This window comes from Gymnodraco acuticeps, unplaced genomic scaffold (assembly GCF_902827175.1).
Source record: "Gymnodraco acuticeps unplaced genomic scaffold, fGymAcu1.1, whole genome shotgun sequence".
NCBI lineage: Eukaryota > Metazoa > Chordata > Actinopteri > Perciformes > Bathydraconidae > Gymnodraco > Gymnodraco acuticeps.
This window is the reverse complement of record NW_022989970.1, coordinates 160,699-186,687: the sequence shown is the minus strand read 5'-3', so window position 1 is coordinate 186,687 and position 25,989 is coordinate 160,699. Positions and strand designations below refer to the sequence as shown.

The window sequence follows — 25,989 nt, the reverse complement described above, 5'->3', positions numbered from 1 at the left end:
AACAGGTGTCAAAGGTTAAATTGATTTCCATTTCCTGTCAGTATATCATTTGGCTCCAATACTGAGATAAAGCAAGATGGCGGACAATATATACATGTGTTTCAAATACATGTTTAAAGGCTTGTGAAGAGGGCATTCAAAAGTTATTAAAGGAAAGGAGCTTAATTTGACCAACATTACTATTTTGGGAGGCTTTAGAGATTTCACTTTGAAACCTTTGCTCAAAGGAAGCAGTTTTGCTCCTGTGGAGAAATTAGATCAATGTCTCTGCCCTAGGCATTGAACCCACATGGGGGTTTATTGGATGAGACGTTTGTAATGAAACAGCATAATGAATAGCTTAGACTTATATCACCATTTCTATGTAACATGAGGGTTGCTACTTGACACTGGCTGTTATTGCTTCTACGAAATAAGTGCTTGAGTATAGTAGTATAGGACTCAAGCACACACATATAACACAAGATTAGCCTCTTAACAGTATACCCACTTTCAATGGTAAAGAAGTTCAAGAGATCATTGTATTTTTACGACCCAGCTTGTAATGATGCTGTGTGCTTTACTGTCCTGGGGCGAATGACAGAACCACAAACAGTGCATGACATTAAGGATTTTGGGAGATGGCCCTGTGGGCCATCTAAGCTAATTTACAGATGGCCCTGAGCCCAATAGAGATTGCCCTGAAAAATGCGCGTGGACGAAATGGCACGAAGGGTTTGGGGGGCCTTCCCCTAGAACATTTAGATGTTTGTAGGTCTTAGATGCTGTCTGGTGCATTCTCTAGACTGAATTATAAGATGAACCACCACAATATTATATTGTTCAATTTTATTCTTCATTTCACTTGTTTGTTTGTTCTTGTTTGTGTTTGCTCGCTTGCATGCCCTGCATAGCTATAAGAAATACTTAAGTTGTTGGTCAAGACACTTTCCATCTGATGAAGGCAAATGCCTTCCCAGATGTAAAAAAGTAGAAAACATTATATTCAGTTATTAATGCCAAAACAAACATTATTTACACTAGTATGGCCTCTGTTAAAATGTTTGTAATCTACTGTAAATTGGTCGAACGAATGCCTCCTCATCCGGAAGCTGACCGAGCAGACCCGAGCGGCAGTCGAGAGGAGCCGTACGCATCCGCGAAGCACACAAAATGATGCGAGTAAACACAGCTGGCAGCCGCGGTGAAACTCGAGCGACTAGAGCGATGCGATAGGAGCGTTTAGAGCGAAGCGAATATTCGCATCGCGTCCGGTCTGAACGCAGCATTAAAGCGAGCTCCGCGCTGCACTGGAAACGCGCCATTACATCACCAGAAGTCCTAATTTAAGGGGTCATTTCTCCCCAAAAATTTTTTACTCACTATATCAACAGCCCCACCAAAAATATTTTCCACTGGCGACACTTATTGTGTAGGTGTCTTTTAATAAGAAGGTAGTCATATCATTAGCTAGAACTAGCTGGATCGGATCGATATGGACATAAACACGAGTGAAGTCTAATCTGACGGGAGAGAGAGATCAGCTGCTGCTGACGAGTCGACAAGCAGCTCTGCATGATCACATGCAGCGGTGAGCGGAACAAAACACACACTTCAGGTTAGAATATCACACATAGCTATTTTAATTACCTCTCAAACTACCTAAACTATTTATAGATATGATTAGTTTTAATGTCGGGTCACTCATTACTGGATCCGCGAGCTGCATGATACTGGCATAATAGATTGCCCGATCGGGCAACCAGCAGGTGAGGCTTCATTGCCCGAGCTAAACACTAGATGGCCCCGGGCAGTCCTTAATGTCGAGCCCTGACAAATTCAGTCAGCTGGCTGATCACATGACCTCCAACTCAATAGGCAATGAAACAGAGTACACTTGAGAAAAAGAACAGATTAACTGAATATAATATATGGAGAAGAGTCACATTAAGAAGAAATGTGCTGTGAAACAGAACTGATAGTTTGGTTGTTCATTGAAGAGCGGAGTAAAGTGTTAATTTATTAAAAACTGTATTCCATTAAGCCAGTTTTAGGTCCTTAGTAGTCTGCATACTCGCTCCATTATTGCCACCTATTTCACCCATTCAATCATTTCAGCTGGTTTAGTTTTTAAACATATTTGCATGTACATTCAGAACCTGTTGAAGGTGGGACAAGAACTTGGTATCAGAAGCTTTTTGGTGTCCGTATGTAGTCCTCGTAGTATTAACCAATCACATTTGAGCTGATTTTGGCTGCATAATAGTACATTTAAAGGGCAAAAAGTTTGAATGCATTGGCCAATAGGGGAATTGGAACCCATTGGCTATGCTCTGACAATGATTAAGCACTTTTTTTATAAAAATGTATCTGCATTGAAGCATGAAACAATCCTGTTGTGATGTCATGGCCCAACTTCAACACCATATCGTATCTCAAATTGCTGGTCTGAGTGCTGCAGTGGTGACATAGTTTGTGAAGGGCTAACCTAGAAGGAAGCATCACAAGACTAAAAGCAATGACATTTTCCCACTGGAATGTTGAATTGGAAATAAATTGTGTGGCAAACACACATTTATGATACTTAAACACTTTGTTCAGCAGCCTAATTGCCACATTAACACCGTTTTAATGTTATTGGGAGATAAATGTAATCGGCAGATATAAAAGGTCTCACTGTTGTCTATAGACAAACGTTATAATACAGTATATGCATGGCTTCGTGTCATCCACAGCTGAGCTAAGGCAGACTTGTGTTTGGCGTGAAAACGTTGGAAGTCTAATTTAGTCACTTAACTGCCAATGTATTACTCATACAGTAGAAGCTTTGCACTTTTCTCTTAGGCTTATATTAACTACAGACCCATCTCAGGCTTCTGACCAAAAACATGTTAAAAAAAACGAATTTCTGGGTGTTAGGACTTGTTTCTGCACCACTACGTTATTGTTGGAAAACCCATTTCTGTTTTGTTCCATTTTGGCCAAACACCAATGATTCACTAAGCTCTGAGACTAATTTAATAGATTCTTCTGTCCCTCTTCGCTTGTTTGGGTAATTTATGCAGCTGAAGATAGTTTGTTAGAGGAAGAAGAGCACTACTATCTAACTAATCTCTCCAACCACAAGTTAGCTTCCTGTATTTGAGTTTCAAAAAGACCAATAAAGCAGTTAATCCTTTCTTGTTCAACTACTACATCTCGCTGATCATGTTAAGTCAATGTAAGTGGTGTAAGAGAATATTTTAATCTGATCTTGATTATAGAGTTTCTTAGAATCTGTGATACTGCAAACATCTGTTTGTAAGTATCAGTCAAAAACTCCTCTGTAGGTTGAGGTCACAGGTCAAACGCTTCTCCTATATCCGTGGGGGAAGGGTTCAGGCCTGTCTGCATTTCTTTAAGACAAGTAGATTATTGTCTCCCATCTGCTATTGATTAGGTAAACGCGGGCTTCTGTGGGCCCGCCTCTCCTCATGTTGATGCGTGTTGGGTCTATTCTGGAGAGAGATGATTTTGGTGGACCACAGGACAGTGTGATACTAAGTGATCTCCCCGGCCGTATTTGTTTGTATTGTGTTCAATAAACTCTCAGTGCTTTGGCTAACGACGTTCCAGACTCCTTCATTCTACCTCAACATTGCAACAACAGAAGTTTATCTTCACGAGTGGGAATAACTTAAATACAGCTTCTGTCCCTTTTCCCCTGAAAGGGTATATCAGCCAAAATAAACTCAAAGGCTTGCTGAAAAATCATAGAATCATCAAAGCCTCTACATCACAGCTTTGCCACACTTGCCGCACACAGCCTGGTTGTTGTGTTTTTCAACAGTTTGTCCTGTACGTGATCATAGCTGTAAATAGTTTAACTAAACACATCATGACTATTGAAGTCAGGAGACCTGCAGGTTGCAGCTCCATCCTGATTATCTTAAGTTTCATGAGGTCGGATTTAGTCTAATTTAAGTGCTGCAATTGAAAGGGGTTAGTTTACTTCTCTCAGGACAAGAAGAGCTTCGCATTTGGAATTTAAAATCTTGCTGGTTCTTTTTAAAGACACTTGAAGATGTGTGATGTCTCCTTTTGGCATCCTAGTTTTTTGGGGTTATCCTGCACTCCTCTGAAATCAATCAATCAATGAAACGGAACCTATTCTTCTTTGGGTTTTCTGTTGTATAGGTAGATTTTTGGAGATGGAATAATTCTTCTGTATTGCGAAGAAACCATTACATTACATGTTACTTGTTAGACGCTTTTATCCAAAGCGACTTACATACTCAATACTGTGGACAATCCCCACAGGAGCAATTTGGGGTGAAGTGTCTCAGGGACACAACGACATGCTGACTGCAGTGGGGTTTGAACCTGTGCCCCCCTGATCCCAACACCAACGCACTAACGCGCCACACGCCTCCACGAAATGGTAAAAACCGTCACTTTCTGTGCGGCTGTGAAGGAAATGGAAATGCTTTAATGACCTGGGTGCGCTGTGAACTGGATCACTGACTTGTTAAAGCGACCTCAGACAGAGAACAGCAGAACATATCGGTTTGGATGGAGATGTCACAGGTTTTTGGTGCAGTACTGTAAACACCATCTGTTCAGTCACTGGTCCTTATGTGCGGTTGTTTGGAATGGAGATAAAAGCAACATGAGTTAGCCATTTATTAGACCCTTTAATAATCTGATGCCCCATACAAGTTTGGATCAGCATGTGTCTAAAAGGGTTACACATTTCAGGTGATATACATATTTATAGCCAGGGGTGCACATCACTTTTTTGCCCTGGTTCTCAAAGGAGCACCTGGAGATGTTGCTTGGTGCTCATCCTTAAAATGAAATAAACCGTAACTTTTGAGGGGGTCTTTATTTGCCAGACACACGGCACTGAACACAAATGCAGAGGTGAACACAGAACACACATGCAGAGGTGAACACAAGACAACATTAGCACGACCAGTAATCCTACAAGCTGTCATCACTACCCTCCTGACTGTTCTCCTCTCTGTCTTCCTCTCTGTCAGACATGGTAGCTGATAATGTAGGCCTACTTCTTTCTCTCTGGTTGAGTCTGTGATTAGCTGCTTGCATCCACAAGTCAACAGCTGGGTTTGGGTCGAAAGTCTCTGTTGTCATCTTAGACAAGTGGATGTAATCAAATAAGTGAACATAACCAATTACCTACCATAGCCAATAACAAATGAATGTAACTTGTTTTATTTGTGTTGTTCATTCATATCTTATTTTACCTTAACATTTATTTATTTATGCATTTTTTTTTATCTCTCCAGTTTTAAAGGATATTTTTGGTTACTGTCCTATAGTATACATTGGAATGATTTGAAACCTGTTTATCCCAATAATTATAAAGGAGTGCCTTGAAAATATGTGTTTACATAAATTGTGATCAAAACGTTTGAGACCCACTGAGATAACTTAGACTAAAGTGAACTATCTAAACACTCAAGAGTCCTTTACCTCACTGAGCTATAGTCATCAGCCTCTCAGTCTGACTGGAGAGGACTCTCCCTCCACATTATTGTAGAAACATCTTCTTCTTATATCCGTTAGAGCAGCTAGCACCAGATGCTAATAACAACTGCACCGGAACCAGTGCACCCTCCCTCTCTCCCTCGCATTTTGGCTGTGAGCTGCGGGTGCCAGATAAGCCAACATCCCCCATTTTCATCACTTGCAGCGCCCATTGTACAGGGCAAATGAAAGGTGGAACCGGGGTGAAAAGGGTGTTACATCTACTTAATTATGAATATTGTTACATCAAGGCCGAAAATTAGGATTAGCACCAACGGTCAAAAATGTTTTTTTCCCTCCCAGAACTGCCAGCGCAGCGCCTCCACAGATCTGGCGCCCTAGGTGAACATCTATAACGCCAGTGCTATGGGCCGGCCCTGACTTCATATGCAACTCGCAAATGTCTGTCTCTCTCTTCTCTCTTTTCTCTTCTCCCTTCTCTCTCTTCTCCCTCTCACAATGTTGGTACGCAAATGCGCCTTTTTTCAAATGACCCGGTGCTCTTTTTTTGGCGGAGGTGCGCATGCGCACCTGCTCACCAGTTATGTGCAGCCCTGTTTATAGCATTTTTTAAAGTGAGAGTGCTGATGTTGGCATTAAGCGTTTAGCTGAAACAACTCAGAGGTTATGATAAGATTAAATACCATTCAAGTGAATTGCTGAACTCTGACCCTTAGAGGTTGACCTTCTCATCCATCCTTTCCGCACAGTTTTCTACATCCATGTTGACCTTTTTAGATCCAGCTGTGTGTGCTAACTCTACAGGTGTAAGCTCACCTCCTGCTGTGGGATAAGAGAGGGGTTGTGGAAGCTATGGTTGCATCAACAGATGGATAAATAGCGTGTGTAATGATCTGATCTGGTTATGAGTCCAGAAGCCACAGGATGAATGTAGTCGGTCTCTCTGGTCCTTCTTTAAAACCACTTATCCATGCTGGACAGTGTGGATGAACCTTATCTGTTTGCTCATGCAGAAGTTGGTTTTACAAGAATAGCCTGAAGTAAGAGTAGTAATTGCAGTTTTTGTACACAGCAAGCCACCCAGCTGCTGATTAGGTTCACTCTATTGATCTTTCTGCTGTGCCATCTCAAATGCGCCTCACTGCTTTGTTAAGTGGGCCTGAAATGCTAAAAAGGTTTCAGACAATCTTAGGAGTAACCTGAAGGAAGAATGCACAAATTGGATAATCAAAGGGTCAATCCTCATCCATGTTAACCGTTATTGATTGTTCTGGAGAATACATTTGTTAACGACAGCAAATGACCTCAAAGGAGACCGCAGATCAGATGGAAAACAGATTAGATGTCTGACCTGTTCAAGATGATTTGAAGGCCACAACCGTCGGAGACAAAGGTCTCTGACAAATGTTTGCTGACCTTTTAATATATACATTTTTCTTGGAAAACCAATGTTTACTTTACTCGGAAATACGGACGACATTGTGTCTTAATTAAAGGGTGTCTGTCAAGTATTGGCATTTTACTTTGTGTTTTTCAAGCTTTAGGAAACATCAGATTGAATTTCAAAGATTCAATTCAAAGGTTTTAATGTCATATGCTAGGGCTGCACGATTTGGGGAAATAATCTAATTGCGATTTCTCTGACAGATATTACAATTCGATTTGCGATATTTGTTTTTAAACGACCCAACTTACATGAAACTTCCGTTGGGTTGCTTTAAAGTCAAGCTTCAGTTTAAGATTCACCCTGTAATAGATGTAACACATGTGATGGAGCATTACTAACCTGACTCAGACGGTTTGTTTCACCAAGCCATCTAGGAAAGTGCCATTGGAAGCCATTTGGAAAGGGCAGGCACTTTCAATACTTGGCAGGTGATTGGATCAATCTGTCTATCACCTTCTATCATGGGCCACTTCTGATTGGTTAACAATGGCTGGTACATGTGGAGCACAGCACTTCTGATTGGTGTGGATGACTGACACACAAGAAGAAAAAATTAATCGCATGATTTCAAATCGCCCTATCATATGCACATAAGCTACAGTGTAACAAATCTTATGACCCGAGCAAAACGCATATTCAAAAACATTTGTTGGCTGTAACGCATCTAATTTTATATCCCAACAGTTGTTTTCATTATAAAGAAACAAACGATATGTCTATCCAGTCCCTTTTACCTCTAATCAGTTCTACAATAAAGCCAGAAAGTTTACATTCCCATCTCATAATGGAGTCAAATGTGTACATCATTGCCAAAAAACAGCTGTTGGACTCGACACAATCTTTTTTCCTTTGTCTTTTTGCTTCGTTTTTCAGATTAAATGCACAGTGTGTTATAAATCTGCTAGAACTGGAAATTACACTTGGGGCTTGTCGGGTGGTTTCATGCTTCTCTAAGGAAGAGACTGCTCCAGTGTTGGAACTGATATATGTCGCTGGTCAGTGTAGGATTGAACCTGTTGATTGCAAAAGCAACACCACAACACATGATGGTTGAGTTGTTCATTATCATGTTCAGTATCCATTATGAGAGGACTAGTTTTTTTAACAAGTCAGGATTCTGTTGTTTTCTCTGTCGTGTGCAGAATCCTTGGGCTCAGTCAATTAGATCAGATGCATTTTAATTGTGGTTTTAAAAAAAAAAGGGGGATTCTTTAAAGGTATCAATACTCAATAACAAGTGAAATAGCTTTATAAAGTTATAGTATGGTCATATAAAGTAGACATTAGTCCTGTTTATTGCGCTTATATTACAATGAGACCCATTATGCCATGCCATCAGCTGATGCTAATGATGTGTAAACTCAAGTCATCTCTTTTTGTTGTTAATTCTGTAGTCTTTCTACATGTTCCTCTTCTCTGTTGGTTTCCATTCTGCTATTGGGTGTGACGGCTCATACATTTTTAATGTCTCTGTTTTATGCTTTTGTTCTTGCTTGTTCTTGAGACGGAAGGTTTAGCAGACACAAAACCTTTCCTCCATAACCTGATTGAAGCAAACCTGTGATCCACTTTTCCTATTAGTTGCTATAACTTTATGATATTAGTTCTACACTAAATGACACTGTATAATGCACGCCTAGTTGAACATAATGCAGTTTAATCTGCAATGAATCCAGTTATATCAACAAGGGTAGGCTTAACATTAGTAAGACTTTTAAGACAAAGGCAATACAGTTCAGCACCATCACAAGTAGGGCTGCGCGATATTGGAAAAAACTGACATTGCGATAGTTTGTTCCCCTGCGATATATATATATATATAATATATATATATATATATATATTATTGAGTAGGTTTAACTGTATTAAGGGTTAAACTCATAACTTTATAACTTAGGGTTTAATGTAATTGACTTAAAAGACAATAACAAATCAGGAGGAAGCCAGTCTCAATTGAGACCCATCAGCTGTGATCTGAGGCCACTCCCCCCACATAAACTGTATTTAAATCTCATCCTAATCACTGACCTGCCAGTGTGCAACTCGATTTTGACAGGAAAGCTACTGGAGACTTCTAGAATTGTGTGAGTATCATTCTGTTTTTAGACTTCTCTGTTTTAGTGTGTGTACTCTGTATCAATGCTCTGTAGTTGATCTGACTGAAATTGTGATTTTAAATCTCAAAACCGCTACAGTATCTGTCAGGCAGAAACTTGGGAACAAGTAATTTGACTGAAACCTTAAAAGTGAACTAACTGACTGCTAGGGTTAACTTTGATTTAAACATTTGTAGAATACTAAGGGCTTTATTGAGTAGGTGTAACTGTATTAAGGGTTAAACTCATAACTTTATAACTTAGGGTTTAATGTAATTGACTTAAAAGACAATAACAAATCAGGAGGAAGCCAGTCTCGATTTCCTTTTGAGGGCCACCGGCTGCAGAGAGTTAACTAATTAAAGGGACGTTGCCCCACAGCTGTGAGAACTCAGCAATCAGGTGTTCATTTTAGGTAGCACTTTCCTGGAGCGTCAGACAGGCTAAGACTGGCAAAGACATTAGAGTCCTGCAGGAGTAACGGCCCGTCCACACTACAGCGTCGACAGCTTCAATCTGCCCATTCACTTTGAATGGGGTGACGTCACGTTGCCGCTTTTTTTCGCCGAACTGAATTGTGGGTAGCATAGCGGTCCGTCTCCGCCGGAGACGCCGGAGTAGCCAGCGCCAGCCAATCAAATCCTGTTTCGGAAAATCTGACAGCTCAAGCCGTAGCCAATCAAACCGCGTCTAAGCTGGGAGAGATATCCCGCCGTTCATTTCTATATTTCAAAAAAAGATGGAGGAGAAACTAATTATCGCCGTAGCAAATCACCCGGTTTTGTATGACCAGACCCTCTTCACCTACCCGGATACAAACCGGAGGAACCAGGCATGGAGGGAGGTGGCAGAGACAGTGGGTGAAATTGGTAGGTTTTCGCCTGTTTGGGGAGTTTATATATATTTATTGCTCGCATAAAATCCCCGGGGGTTTTTGCTTTGTATGTCGGGGGCGGGAGATTCATATGATTGGTTGTTGGTCGCGTTGCTTGAATAACATCCCCAAGCTTCAGACACGCCCAGCTCCAAGCTTTTTTTGAAGCTGTAGTGTGGACGCTCCGTAAGACTGGCAAAGACATTAGAGTCCTGCAGGAGTCACGAGGGAGGCAAAGAGGAGGCAAATCCTACTCTGATTGAGCTAAGTATCGCTGGTGTTTTATTTTCTTTGGTTGTTTAGCCCCTCATGCTATAATCATGTGTATTTTCTCCATTCCTGTTTATGTGTCTTCTCGCAATTATCACTGGCCCCGTGTATCTCGTAATCGATATAACCGGCCTGCTCTCGTCTATCCCACATGCTCCACTGAGATCCAACATCTAGTTTCAGGCGGCCTGTGGAACTGCCAGTCAGCTGTTCCTAAGGCTGACTTCATCTCTGGCTACGCCTCCCTGCAGTCTCTGGATTTCCTTGCTCTCACTGAGACCTGGATTACTCCATCCAACACATCCACCCCAGCAGCTCTCTCCACAGCATATTCCTTCTCCCATACACCCAGACCCACTGGCAGAGGAGGTGGCACTGGTCTCCTGCTCTCTCCCAAATGGAGCTTTTCCCTCTTCAAGCTACCTAACTTCACTCCTTCCACCTTTGAATTCCATGCCGTCACAGTAACCCATCCTATACAATTAACCATTGTTGTTCTCTACCGTCCATCAGGCGCCTTGGGGGACTTCTTGGAGGAATTAGATCATCTCCTCTCACACATCCCTGAAACTGGTCCTCCCGCTGTACTTCTCGGAGACTTCAACCTCCAGATGGGGAAGATAGACAAACTAACATCTCTGTTAACCGCCTTTGCTTTCTCCCTGTCTCCGTCCCCACCAACTCATAAAGCTGGCAATGTCCTTGATCTCATATTCTCAAGGAACTGCACTACTTCTAACCTCTCTGTAAACCCGCTCCACACATCCGATCACTTCTTCATTTCATTCTCTCTACCCCTTTCCAAACATAACAAACTAATCTCTTCCTATCCTGCCCCCCTCCCGCCGTAACCTTCGTTCCCTCTCCCCCTCTACCTTTGCCTCATCGGTGCTCTCAGCCCTCCCTTCCTCTGATTCGTTCCATCTCCTGCCTCCAAACTCTGCTGCAGAAACTCTCCTCTCTACTCTCTCATCCTCTCTGGACTCTCTCTGTCCTCTCACATCTCGACAGGCTCGTCAGTCCCCTCCTGCTCCCTGGCTAAATGATGCACTGCGTGCTAATAGAACCGTCCTTCGGGCAGCAGAGCGGGAAATGGTGGAAATCCAAACACCGTGACGACCTCCTAACCTATCAGGCTCTCCTCTCCTCTTTCTCTGCTTCGATCTCTCAGGCAAAAAGCACTTTCTTTCAAGATAAGATCCAATCTTCCTATTCCAATCCCAAAAAACTATGTTCCATCTTCTCCACCCTCTTGGACCCTCCCAAAGCCCCTTCCCCCTCCTCCCTTCTGTCAAGCGACTTTGTTAACCACTTTGAAATAAAGGTTGATGATATTCGCTCTTCTTTTTCTGACTCACCTCTACTCACCGCTGGGTCACCAGACCCTCCTTCCACCAACACACTTACCTCCTTTTCCCCTCTCTCTCCAAGTGAGGTTCTTACCCTCATTACCTCTGCCCGCCCTACCACCTGTCCTCTGGACCCTATCCCTTCAAACCTCCTTCAGACTATCGCTCCTGATATTCTACCGTTTCTCACCCATTTCATCAACACTTCTCTAACTTCTGGTCACTTTCCAAACAGTCTCAAGGAGGCAAGAGTAAACCCTCTCCTAAAGAAACCCACTCTCAACCCGTCAGATGTTATAAACTACAGGCCTTTCTCTCTCCTCCCGTTCCTGTCTAAAACACTTGAACGCACTGTCTTTAGACAACTCTCCTGTTATCTCCATCAGAACAACCTTCTGGATCCGCACCAGTCTGGTTTCAAGGCAGGTCACTCCACAGAAACTGCCCTCCTTGCTGTCACAGAGGAACTGCACACGGCTAAAGCAGCCTCCCTCTCCTCTGTCATCATCCTGTTGGACCTGTCTGCTGCATTCGACACGGTGAACCATCAGATCCTCCTTCGCACTCTCCAAAAACTTGGAGTTTCAGGCTCTGCACTTTCCCTCCTCACCTCATACCTCAAAGACCGCACCTACAGGGTTACTTGGAGAGGGTCCGAGTCCGACCCTTGTCAATTAACTACAGGGGTCCCTCAGGGCTCTGTTCTTGGTCCCCTCCTCTTCTCCTTGTACACAAACTCGCTCGGATCAGTCATTAGCCCGCATGGTTTTTCATACCACTGCTACGCTGACGACACCCAATTTAATTCTGTCCTTTCCCCGCTCAGAGACCCAGGTCGTCGCACGCATCTCTGCTTGTCTAGCTGACATCTCTCAGTGGATGTCTGATCATCACCTCAACCTTGACAAGACTGAACTGCTCTTCCTTCCGGGAAAAGATTGTCCCACTCTTGACCTAACAATCAACATCGGCACCTCTGTTGTTTCCCCGACTCAGACTGCAAGGAATCTGGGTGTGATCCTAGATAACAACCTGTCCTTCACTGCAAACATAGCTGCTACAACCCGCTGCTGCAGATACACGCTTTACAACATCAGGAAGATACGTCCCCAGCTGACACAGAAAGCGACTCAGGTTCTGGTCCAGGCTCTCGTCATCTCACGCCTAGACTACTGCAACTCCCTCCTGGCTGGTCTACCTGCATGTGCCATCCGACCTCTGCAGCTCATCCAGAATGCAGCTGCTCGCCTGGTCTTCAACCTTCCTAAATTCTCCCACACCACTCCGCTCCTCCGCTCCCTTCACTGGCTTCCGGTAACTGCTAGAATCCACTTCAAGACAATGGTACTTGCGTACCATGCTGCGAATGGATCTGGCCCTTCCTACATCCAGGACATGGTTAAACCGTACACCCCAGCACGTGCACTCCGCTCTGCATCAACCAAACGGCTCGCTGCACCCTCGCTGCGAAGGGGACCCAAGTTCCCATCAGCAAAAACACGTGGGTTTGCTATCCTGGCTCCTAAATGGTGGAATGAGCTCCACATTGACATCAGGACAGCAGATAGCTTACACACCTTCCGGCGCAGAATGAAAACTCATCTCTTTCGACTCCACTTCGAGCGATAGAACTATTAACAAAGCACTTATATACTAATAAAGGACTGGCTTATCTAAAGCCAGTTGAGTAGCACTTGAAATGTTTTTGCTCTATGAAGCCTGATGTACTTATATGATTCTGTTTTCTTCAAGTTTGTATTTTGTTGGTCGAACGCACTTATTGTAAGTCGCTTTGGATAAAAGCGTCAGCTAAATGCAATGTAATGTAATGTAATATATAATATATATATATATATATATATTGCGATATGAAAAAATACAGGAATTGAAGAAGAAGACCGTTTTTTTTTGTCCGCAAACCTTCCTTTCTTGAACTTTAATGCTATACAATTGGTATTTTTCTAACTATATTAACCGGATGAAGGATTTTAGTCACGAACGTCTGGATCTTAAGTTATCAGAGCAACAAGCTGAGCTAGCTCGGTTAGCAGCGCCGAACTGCCCTGGAGAAACACATGAAACTACTTTATTCAGTGTTTTTACCTTTAATCACCGGGTCCGTTTGCTTTGGAGATTTGATTGGTGGTTTGCGGTGCATGCAGAGCCTGTCACTCAAGTACCCCTGACATGAGAGCCGCACGAGGTTTCCTGTTGTAGCAAGCAGTAAAATAATTATAACATGACTTGTTTGAGTTAATTTGCCTACTTAATATCGCACGTCCTAAAATAAAAATAAAAAGTCCTGCGATGTGACTATGCGCATATCGCGATTATCGTCACGATATGCATATTTTAAGTTAATTGCACCTAATAAAGTGGCAACTATGAGGGGCCGTACAGGCCATAATTCATACTGGTCCTCTCACGCACATACATTCTCCTCTTACATACATATATTTTCACTCTTACATACATACATTCTCCTTTTACATACATATATTTTCACTCTTACATACATACATTCTCCTTTTACATACATATATTTTATAATATGCATGTCTGAAGAGAATATATGTATGCAAGTGAAGAATGTATGTGTGAAGACAATATATGTATGTGAGAGAAGAATGTATGTATGTGAGAGAAGAATGTATGTATGTGAGAGAAGAATGTATGTGTGAGAGAAAGTATAGTGGAAACGGAAGGAGTATGGTTGAAACGGAAGGCAGGTCATTCTTGCGCTGTGATTGGCTCAGAAGGTCGAGCGGGGCGGGCTCATGTTCAGAACTTCTGATTTCAAATCAACATAACATGATGGAGGGAGATGAATCGCGTAGATTGCAGCAAGCATTAGGGGTTTTAAGGAACATTTTGTCCAACCCCTGAAACTGTCACATCCCTGGCCAGGTGTCCTTACGGGTGCGTTCGCTTTACTCATCAGAGCGTGCCGTAAGGGCGGTTACTCTTTGGTTTATAAACTCCCGCCTGGGACGGATTGATGCATTAGATTATGTGCTATATGGAGGGGACTTTGACAGAGTATTTCTCACAAAGTACACAGTAAAAGTACTTCAATGTATTGTTAGTAGCAGTCAAACTAGTACCGAGTCCAACAGTGTCAGTTTTATGAAGAACTTGTGGTAAAATATATTTGTAAAAAGAAAATGAAGAGCTACTGATTTGAAAAAACGGCTCTCTGTATAGTTTAAATCTCCTAACAATGTTGTCCATGTATTCTTCTCCCTTCGAGTCCAACAGTGTCAGTTTTATTAAGAACTTTCAGTAAAAAATATTTGTAAAATATGAAGAGCAGCTGATTTGAAAGACCAAACGCGAGAGACGGCTGAGTGACCGCAGTGCAGAATCGCTGTATAGTTTAAATCTCCTAACAATGTTGTCCATTTTAGACACATGCCTATTATATTTACAGCCTTAATAACATTCATTTTCTGGGCTCAATGTGTGTCTTGGCCGTTTTCGTTGTGATCGCTAAATTCACCTTGTTTCCCCTTGTTTATAATTATGTTCAACGTTCCAAGCAAACGAGTGCTTTTGTTTTGAAATCACTTCCGCGAGTATCGCGTCCCCCCCCCCCTCGCTACAATGACCATTAGACCATTTAGTAAGGTAAAAAAGCAAAAACGCCTCGCAGACACTCTTCCGTTTACTTGTTTAATAAAGAAAAACAAGTGGTCCGTAGATACACGGAGTCATCTAACCCTAACCCTCTCCCTCCATCATGTTGATTTGAATCAGAAGTTCTGAACATGAGCCCGCTCCGCTCGACCTTCTGAGCCAATCACAGCGCAAGAATGACCTGCCTTCCGTTTCAACCATACTCCTTCCGTTTCCACTATACTTTCTCTCACACATACATACATTCTTCTCTCACATACATATATTGTCTTCACACATACATACATTCTTCTCTCACATACATATATTGTCTTCACACATACATACATTCTTCTCTTGCATACATATATTCTCTTCAGACATGCATATATTATAAAATATATGTATGTAAAAGGAGAATGTATGTAAGAGTGAAAATATATGTATGTAAAAGGAGAATGTATGTATTTAAGAGTGAAAATATATGTATGTAAAAGGAGAATGTATGTGCGTGAGAGGACCAGTATGAATTACGGCCTGTACGGTCCCTCATAGGCAACGGTGTGGACATACATTCTGCCTGTACAATTTGAAAAAATTATGTGAGGAAAACAACTACTCTGAACAACCCTTAAGTGTCGCTTTGCACGCTTCTTTATCTTTTTAATGCAGAAAGAAATATATAATAACCTTTTGTTTACAATAATCACACAGAGGACAGATACACATTTTTTTTTTAAACAAACAATAGAAATGTCTTCATTGATGACTATTAAGAGACTAAAGAAAATAAATGGGTCTTTAGACGGGTGCAGTGGGGAAATCTGATTTTTATTCGAGAGTTTTTCCACATTTATCTTGACATTGGGAATGCTAAAAGTAAAACAAAAAGGTAACAAATATGACCGTCAACATGACTGGACTCATGACTAACTTGGGAAATGCAAGCAAATGTGAACATTGAGATATTTGTTTTAGGCTTTAGAGAAAGAGCTCATCGCCAGTTATTTGCTTGTTTTTCCATTAAAAAAATAAATTTAAAAAAGCATTCTGACGTTTAAAAGCCCCATTTTGGCAAGCGGTGCAGCTTGAGAAGTATGCTTCATGTTTTTCCCTGAACATTAAAATATGGATTCGATTTATATGCCCTGGATGTATTGGCTGAAACATAACTCAATATGATTTCTCATGTTTACATGTACCGGGTTACTTATTACAAGGGATTTGGGGCTTGTTGAACATAGCCCAGAGCCTTTGGAGATTTTAATGGGTAAATGAACAAGCCAAGTATAACCAGGGAACTTTTAGATCCACACACACTAGATCAGAGAACAAACTGTCTAGCCTCACCTCCAGCTCTGGGGCCTCATTTATAAAGGGATATACGCTCAAAAAATGGCGTACGCCAGTTTCTACACAATGTTTGCGATTTATAAAATACTAACTTGACGGGAAAATGTGCGGTCCTCCACGCAAACTCTAACCCATGCGTACGCACTAAGCACATCAACGGGAGAGACGAGAAACTGCGACACCGTTGGCAGAAGGAAGAATGGAGAGAAATAATACCATAAATAAAATGTTACCTCTCATTTATCATATATGAAGAATTCATTTTCACAAATTGATTAAAAACAATCTTAAAATGATTTAACAAACGCCTGTTTGAGACTCCTCAGTGCACACAAAATGCACAGGCTGCAGTGGAGACGCTGCGCACAGCTGATCGACAGCTGGGACACAAACCACCAAATAAGAAAACATAATTCAGATCCAGTCGTCATGACTCCACTCCGGAGGGATTCCCTGATCATTTCTTACAGTTTCTCATCAAGGGGGTGTCTCCTGTCCCCGGTACAAACACACTGCCTGAGGAAGGCTATGTGTATTTTTTTTGTCATTGACCTTTTTCGGACCACTTATTTATTTATGTTGGTGACGATCCGACCTCCATGCTGCTAAACACCAAACAATATGATTTATCTCGACCTCCCCAAAATAACCAAAATCTGACACGGTGTGAGATGTCTTTTTTAGCTGTTCTGTCGTCATTTCCTGCGATCTTCTTCATGCAGTCAGTCAAAATGAATGAATGAATGGGCGTTTCTTTGACTATTTATAGAAAAAAGCTGCACCGCATTTCGAGTCGAATGTGATTTATAAAGGGAAACTGGCGTAGGAAGTGCCGTACGCACTTTCCTCGCCGGTACGCAATGTTTTGTGAATCGGAAAATGTATGTACCTATTTTTCAGATTTCTACTGCGTAAGCAACCTTCCCACGTGAATCCTACGCACGGCGTTATACATGAGGCCCCTGGACTGGTTTGACAAAAAACATAATTTCTAGTGTTTTTGGGTTAGCAATACAATCATCCTGTGTTCAATTGTTTTTCTTGAACTCGTACAAGACACTTTTCAGTTTAGTAATATAGTGAGCAGAGGTGGGAAGTATTGGAGTACAAATACTTCGTTACTGTACTTAAGTAAATGTTTCTGGTATCAGTACTTTACTCCATGACTTTTTACTTTGACTTCTTACATTTTGAACACAAGTACCTGAACTTTCTACTTCTCACATGTTGAACCCAAATACCTGTACTTTATACTTCTTACATTTGAACACAAATACCTGAACTTTATACTTCTTACATGTTGAAACACAAATACCTGTACTTTCTACTTCTTACATGTTGAATCCAAATACCTGTACTTTCTACTTCTTACATGTTGAACTCAAATACCTGTACTTTCTACTTCTTACATGTTGAACCCAAATACCTGTACTTTCTACTTCTTACATGTTGAACCCAAATCCCTGTACTTTCTACTTCTTACAGGTTGAACCCAAATACCTGTACTTTCTACTTCTTACATGTTGAACTCAAATACCTGAACTTTCTACTTCTTACATGTTGAACACAAATACCTGTACTTTCTACTTCTCACATGTTGAACCCAAATACCTGTACTTTATACTTCTTACATTTTGAACAACAAATACCTGTACTTTCTACTTCTTACATGTTTGAACACAAATACCTGTACTTTCTACTTCTTACCTGTTGAACACAAATACCTGTACTTTCTACTTCTTACATGTTGAACCAAATACTGTACTTTTCTACTTCTTACATGTTGAACACAATACCTGTACTTTATACTTCTTACATGTTGAACACAAATACCTGTACGTTATACTTCTTACATTTTGAACACAAATACCTGAACTGTTATACTTCTTACATGTTGAACACAAATACCTGTACTTTCTACTTCTTACTGTTGAATCCAAATACCTGTACTTCTACTTCTTACATGTTGAACACAAATACCTGTACTTTCTACTTCTTACATGTTGAACACAAATACCTGTACTTTATACTTCTTACATTTTGAACACAAATACCTGAACTTTATACTTCTTACATGTTGAACACCAAATACCTGTACTTTCTACTTCTTACATGTTGAATCCAAATACCTGTACTTTCTACTTCTTACATGTTGAACACAAATACCTGTACTTTCTACTTCTTACATGTTGAACACAAATACCTGTACTTTATACTTCTTACATTTTGAACACAAATACCTGAACTTTATACTTCTTACATGTTGAACACAAATACCTGTACTTTCTACTTCTTACATGTTGAATCCAAATACCTGTACTTTCTACTTCTTACATGTTGAACTCAAATACCTGTACTTTCTACTTCTTACATGTTGAACCCAAATACCTGTACTTTCTACTTCTTACATGTTGAATCCCAAATACCTGTACTTCTACTTCTTACATGTTGAACCCAAATACCTGTACTTTCTACTTCTTACATGTTGAACCCAAATACCTGAACTTTCTACTTCTTACATGTTGAACACAAATACCTGTACTTTCTACTTCTCACATGTTGAACCCAAATACCTGTACTTTATACTTCTTACATTTGAACACAAATACCTGTACTTTCTACTTCTTACATGTTGAAACACAAATACCTGTACTTTCTACTTCTTACATGTTGAACACAAATACCTGTACTTTCTACTTCTTACATGTTGAACTCAAATACCTGTACTTTCTACTTCTTACATGTTGAACACAAATACCTGTACTTTCTACTTCTTACATGTTGAACACAAATACCTGTACTTTCTACTTCTTACATGTTGAACACAAATACCTGTACTTTCTACTTCTTACATGTTGAACACAAAATACCTGTACTTTCTACTTCTTACATGTTGAACACAAATACCTGTACTTTCTACTTCTTACATGTTGAACCCAAATACCTGTACTTTCTACTTCTTACATGTTGAACTCAAATACCTGAACTTTCTACTTCTTACATGTTGAACTCAAATACCTGTACTTTCTACTTCTTACATGTTGAACACAAATACCTGTACTTTCTACTTCTTACATGTTGAACACAAATACCTGTACTTTCTACTTCTTACATGTTGAACACAAATACCTGAACTTTCTACTTCTTACATGTTGAACTCAAATACCTGTACTTTCTACTTCTTACATGTTGAACACAAATACCTGAACTTTCTACTTCTTACATGTTGAACACAAATACCTTGTACTTTCTACTTCTTACATGTTGAACACAAATACCTGGTACTTTTCTACTCTTACATGTTGAACACAAATACCTGTACTTTCTACCTTCTCACATGTTGAACACAAATACCTGTACTTTTCTACTTCTTACATGTTGAACCCAAACACCTGTACTTTCTACTTCTTACATGTTGAACTCAAATACCTGTACTTTCTACTTCTTACATGTTGAACCCAAATACCTGTACTTTCTACTTCTTACATTTTGAACACAAATACCTGTACTTTCTACTTCTTACATGTTGAACACAAATACCTGTACTTTCTACTTCTTACATGTTGAATCCAAATACCTGTACTTTCTCATTCTTACATGTACTTTCTACTTCTCACATGTTGAACTCAAATACCTGTACTTTCTACTTCTTACATGTTGAACCCAAATACCTGTACTTTCTACTTCTTACATTACATCCGCTCCTCTGAACCCAAATACCTGTTACTTTCTACTTCTTACATGTTGAACCCAAATACCTGTACTTTCTACTTCTTACATGTTGAACCCAAATACCTGAACTTTCTACTTCTTACATGTTGAACACAAATACCTGTACTTTCTACTTCTCACATGTTGAACCCAAATACCTGTACTTTATACTTCTTACATTTTGAACACAAATACCTGTACTTTCTACTTCTTACATGTTGAACACAAATACCTGTACTTTCTACTTCTTACATGTTGAACACAAATACCTGTACTTTCTACTTCTTACATGTTGAACTCAAATACCTGTACTTTCTACTTCTTACATGTTGAACACAAATACCTGTACTTTCTACTTCTTACATGTTGAACACAAATACCTGTACTTTCTACTTCTTACATGTTGAACCCAAATACCTGTACTTTCTACTTCTTACATGTTGAACACAAATACCTGTACTTTCTACTTCTTACATGTTGAACACAAATACCTGTACTTTCTACTTCTTACATGTTTGAACACAAATACCTGTACTTTCTACTTCTTACATGTTGAACCCAAATACCTGTACTTTCTACTTCTTACATGTTGAACACAAATACCTGTACTTTCTACTTCTTACATGTTGAACTCAATACCTGTACTTTCTACTTCTTACATGTTGAACACAAATACCTGTACTTTCTACTTCTTACATGTTGAACACAAATACCTGTACTTTCTACTTCTTACATGTTGAACACAAATACCTGTACTTTCTACTTCTTACATGTTGAACCCAAATACCTGTACTTTCTACTTCTTACATGTTGAACTCAAATACCTGAACTTTCTACTTCTTACATGTTGAACTCAAATACCTGTACTTTCTACTTCTTACATGTTGAACACAAATACCTGTACTTTCTACTTCTTACATGTTGAACACAAATACCTGTACTTTCTACTTCTTACATGTTGAACACAAATACCTGAACTTTCTACTTCTTACATGTTGAACTCAAATACCTGTACTTTCTACTTCTTACATGTTGAACACAAATACCTGAACTTTCTACTTCTACATGTTGAACACAAATACCTGTACTTTCTACTCTTACATGTTGAACACAAATACCTGTACTTTCTACTTCTTACATGTGAACACAAATACCTGTACTTTCTACTTCTTACATGTTGAACTCAAATACCTGTACTTCTACTTCTTACATGTTGAACACAAATACCTGTACTTTCTACTTCTTACATGTTGAACACAAATACCTGTACTTTCTACTTCTCACATGTTGAACACAAATACCTGTACTTTCTACTTCTTACATGTTGAACCCAAATACCTGTACTTTCTACTTCTTACATGTTGAACTCAAATACCTGTACTTTCTACTTCTTACATGTTGAACCCAAATACCCTGTACTTTCTACTTCTTACATGTTGAACACAAACACCTGTTACTTTCTACTTCTTACATGTTGAACTCAAATACCGGTACTTTCTACTTCTCTCATTTTCCAACAGCTGGTCCTTTAGTTTGAATGTATGTTTGGTGGCGTGATCATTATTCTTTAGAGTCATTGCGTGCCTATTGATTTGAACACGATCCGTGTATCCATCATTTCCTGGTCTTCTCTAAAGAAGAGGGACCAATGAAAACGTTGTCATGTTGCCGTTGTTCAGCATGGAAACATTCATTAGCTAACAATGACATTATTGTTCTATTGATATAAAGGGAGGTCAGGTACTCTTTAAAACAGCTGCTAGCTATGGGTACTTTTTACTGAAGTACATTTCAAAGCTTCTTTACTTTGACTTGAGTAAAGAAGTTTAGTCAGTACTTCTACTTGTACCAGAGTATTTTTAAACACGAGTATCTGTACTTCTACTTGAGTAAAGGATGTGTTTACTTTTGCTGTTTGCCGTAATGCTGCATGCAGGAAAGTATCTACACTCTATCGCTGGGTGATACAAGGAGAACAAACATGTACGAGTGTTACAATTCAATTGTTAGCCGGATGTGACATTGAAGAGGTTTCAGGTCCTCATGAAACCTCCGGTAGTTGTCACACGTGTTTGACATGACTTACATAAAATACATGTTTGAAAAACGTAATTTTCATCCCCATTATTTTCCTTGGTGGTCCCTCCCTTCAGTCATAACCAACACTCAGTTGAAGTCCATCAGCTTTACCCTTCAGCTATGAGTGTGACTTCTACATGGGGGCGGGACATCTACAGCAGTAGGGCTCCATTTGATTGGCCAGATATATACATGTAAGATAAGATGGGACTTTATTTATCCCGAAGGAAATTGTTGTGCCAGAGTTACAAATACACAATAAACACAGCAGCATAATACTAAAACTGTACACCAACAGTTCAGTAAAAAGAGCAATTAGATAGTAACATAGACGGTCAAATAATTAATGTAAAAAACGGTACAGTGACGAGGTATATATGATGAGATATCAGAGAGTGAATGCATGGCACATTAAATATACTATGATTTATCGCACTTCGAGCAACCCTTCCTATACGTATCGTAAATGTTATTGCGATAATGAAAGTTATTTCTGAATAACAATCTTTTAAAATATTATCTTTTACCACTAAGAAAATGAACACACTTTTTTTCTATCTTCTCCCATTCTGGAGTTTCTCTGTTGTGTAGTTGGTTGTCTGGGTGACTGTGAGTCCTCCTGTTCTCTGGCGTCAGCTGACCGAGCTGCTGTTAACAGTTTAACCCTCGGGGGATCATGACTGACCACACCACTCATCACACCACTGGTTGTAGTGTTCCCAGTTTTCTACAAATGAGCACAGATCAATAACGTTGAAGCATCTATCTCGTCTCACCCCCGTCCTTTCAACGTCGGGAGGCTTCATAAAAGACATGACTGATTTATGCTAAATGTGTTAGAGCAACCAAAGAAAGGAAAAATCTATCAGAGTACTGTCATGTGCCAAAACGTCCGCACCAATGAAGGAAAGCCAATTGAATTAGGTCTAGAAAACGGTCCTTTTACCTTGATTAACTTTTGTCGCGAAAGTCATCATTGTGACGTATTGAATTTGTTAGATTTATTGATTTGTATTGTATTAAAGTCTGCTTTATGTTCATTGGACATTTAAACCAGATGCATTTTAATGAAATCAAACAATTTATTAAGCAAACAAAACGATACAGCTCCAATTAAAGTTTAGCAGCGCAACAGCATCTTCTACCATTCGACCATATTCATTATATCACCATTGCTTCACTAGTTCTACCTTGTTTAGGCATCCTTCTGTTGATTTTGGACTCAAATCTTCTGTTGTCCTATCTTAGAATTGTTTTTCACGCCACGGATGGTAGAGCTTATGGGAAATGGAGTCTGTTATTCCTTGGTTTTACTTCAGCTGTCTATTTGGACTGGCTTTGCGTACATATGTAGCTCTGTGAGAGTTGGTTTTGGTTCAAAATCTAACTCAAATATGCCTGAAAAATCTGATTTATCATCTCTGTGAACTTTTTTTACTTCTTTCTCTTCTAGACAATTATACATTTATGCTATTTATACTAGGAATACTATCTAGCCTTAAAGCCAGTTTGACATAATGGCCAAACTGTGGAATATTCATTTCCGGGTTTGTCATGTTATGTTATTGGGCCTCCTTAGACTTCCATTGGAAATGATCAGAATATCAGCGACTAATTGTTTTTGAAATAATCAACTTGCCAATACTGAATAGCCCTTTTTATATAAAAGCTCCTTAAAGTTGCATAATGCACTTAAAGTCTAATCCAGAGCTAGTTTAAAGATAACTGGGAGGCAGGGTTAATGAAAAATGTGCTTTTTAAGGGCCCATGGATGCGGAAGGTAATCTCATAATTCTGCTAATTTTAAGATTCATGCGCCACCAAGCAACTTTCGTAGAAAAGCGCACGGCCCTGCCTCCAACACTATCTAGTAATCTTTATATATGCGTGATAACCATGTTTCTTCAGTGTGGTTGGTTGGTGAACAGTGTGACTGGTTCTCATCGTACTGACGTACAGTGAGGTTATTGTGAGCAGATCAGAGCTCCTGGTTAATCACTGTCATCCCTGTAATAAAGCTCAGTGTTATATCTGCTTCCTCTCAGCTGAGTGAATTAGAGTCTTGTGATCCTCTTTCTAAAAATACCTCATCTAGCTTTGAGGCAAACAGACCCCAGACTACAACTCAATAGAAACATGTGAAAAGAAATCATGGAAATCAAACGTTTTGAAATGCATTTCTTGATCATGGTCCTGCTCCCCAGATGATAAACCCTTTTGACATTTACTACTGGTAAGGCTCTAAGAATATCATGGGGCAGTATTTGTTTTTCAAGCGTTTATTTTGGGGGTGAATTATTCCTTTAATAAACTGAGTACATTTTCTACTGCTTTCCCATACTCTGATATACACACACACACACACACACACACACACACACACACACACACACACACACACACACAACACCGTTTTCCCAGAATGTCATGTTCTGGGCAGGATGACCCTATGACCACACTTCCATAATTCAACAGTGGCTAGTAACACACACACACACACACACACACACACACACACACACACACACACACATACGTACCGTCTCCTCCCTATCACTGTGTACGTGTTCTTTCTATTCATTGGCTAGTTTAACCAATCAAACCTCACATTGTTCCTATTAGTATGATTATATGCACACACACACACACACACACACACACACAGAATGCCTACATTATGCAGTATGTATTCTAACTTCAGCTAAGCCTTTCTGAGTGCCTCTGTCCGTTAACATCTCCTCCGTCTGTTTCCCACAGGTTTATTGCGGGCATCAATATGACTGATGGGGATTATGACTACCTTATAAAGCTCCTTGCCCTGGGGGACTCCGGCGTGGGGAAGACCACCTTCCTGTACCGATACACAGACAACAAGTTCAACCCAAAGTTCATCACCACAGTCGGCATCGACTTCAGGGAAAAGAGAGTGGTGAGTTCTATCATCTCATCTTACTGGGATAGTCTTTACTGAACGCAGGGAAATGTGTATATCTTTCCGGTAGGTTTGAGACGTTTCTGTTTCTAGTTTTTAATCAACTTAAAACAGGAGTATGCGAGATATTCATGCTGGGTTACCATAGTTACTTGTCATTTTCCCAAGCATATTTTTGGGCTGTATTTGAAAGAACAAACACAGGGTCAGGTCTGCTGTTTTTCTCCTGAGCATCTGCTGAGCTGAGTCACGATCATTATATTAACTTGTACAGCGACAGACAGTCAGATCTACCTCTAGCCCAGGAAACATTAACGGGGGAAGATGGAGTGAGTTTCCAACGTCATGATTGCTGTCAAACACATGGATAAATAAAGTAAATCATCCTCAGGGTTGGGAGGGTTACTTTAGAGATGTATTCCCTTACAATCACTAGTTACCTGTAAAACAACTTAATCTATAACTTAATCTAAGTATCAACATATAATAGTAACCCGATTACTTTCCGTTGCTTTTAGATTACCTCAAAATCAAATGCAATGCACATAAAGACAAGAGAAAATATGTTTTTTATTTAAGTGTATTATGTAAGACAGACCAATGTGACCTTAAAGAAGCAGAAACCAAGATATTTAGTATCAAACATTTGTCATCATAAATTAAAGGCTGGACTTAAAGAATAGTATAGTTTACAAATGCCGTTTTACTCTAATACATCCAATAAAAGCAACACAGTATTTTGGTTTAATAATTAGGTGTACACATCATAACATTTAAAAAAAAAAAAAAATTAA

The 25,989-nt window shown here is 39.9% G+C and overlaps 1 protein-coding gene across 5 annotated transcripts in view; it reads left to right on the top strand.

Annotated features, from left to right (window-relative positions):
- Positions 1–25,989, top strand: part of LOC117542932 (ras-related protein Rab-27B-like) — a 75,584-nt gene that overhangs the window by 37,034 nt on the left and 12,561 nt on the right. For 4 of the 5 annotated variants that reach the window (XM_034210823.1, XM_034210827.1, XM_034210824.1 and 1 more), the window contains exon 2: positions 25,021–25,192. In XM_034210823.1, coding sequence (XP_034066714.1) covers positions 25,040–25,192 — 153 coding nt within the window. In that variant the 5' untranslated portion in view covers positions 25,021–25,039. Of the gene's footprint in view, positions 1–8,958; positions 9,001–25,020; positions 25,193–25,989 lie in introns of those variants that run through there. The other variant, XM_034210825.1, reaches the window with a different exon arrangement.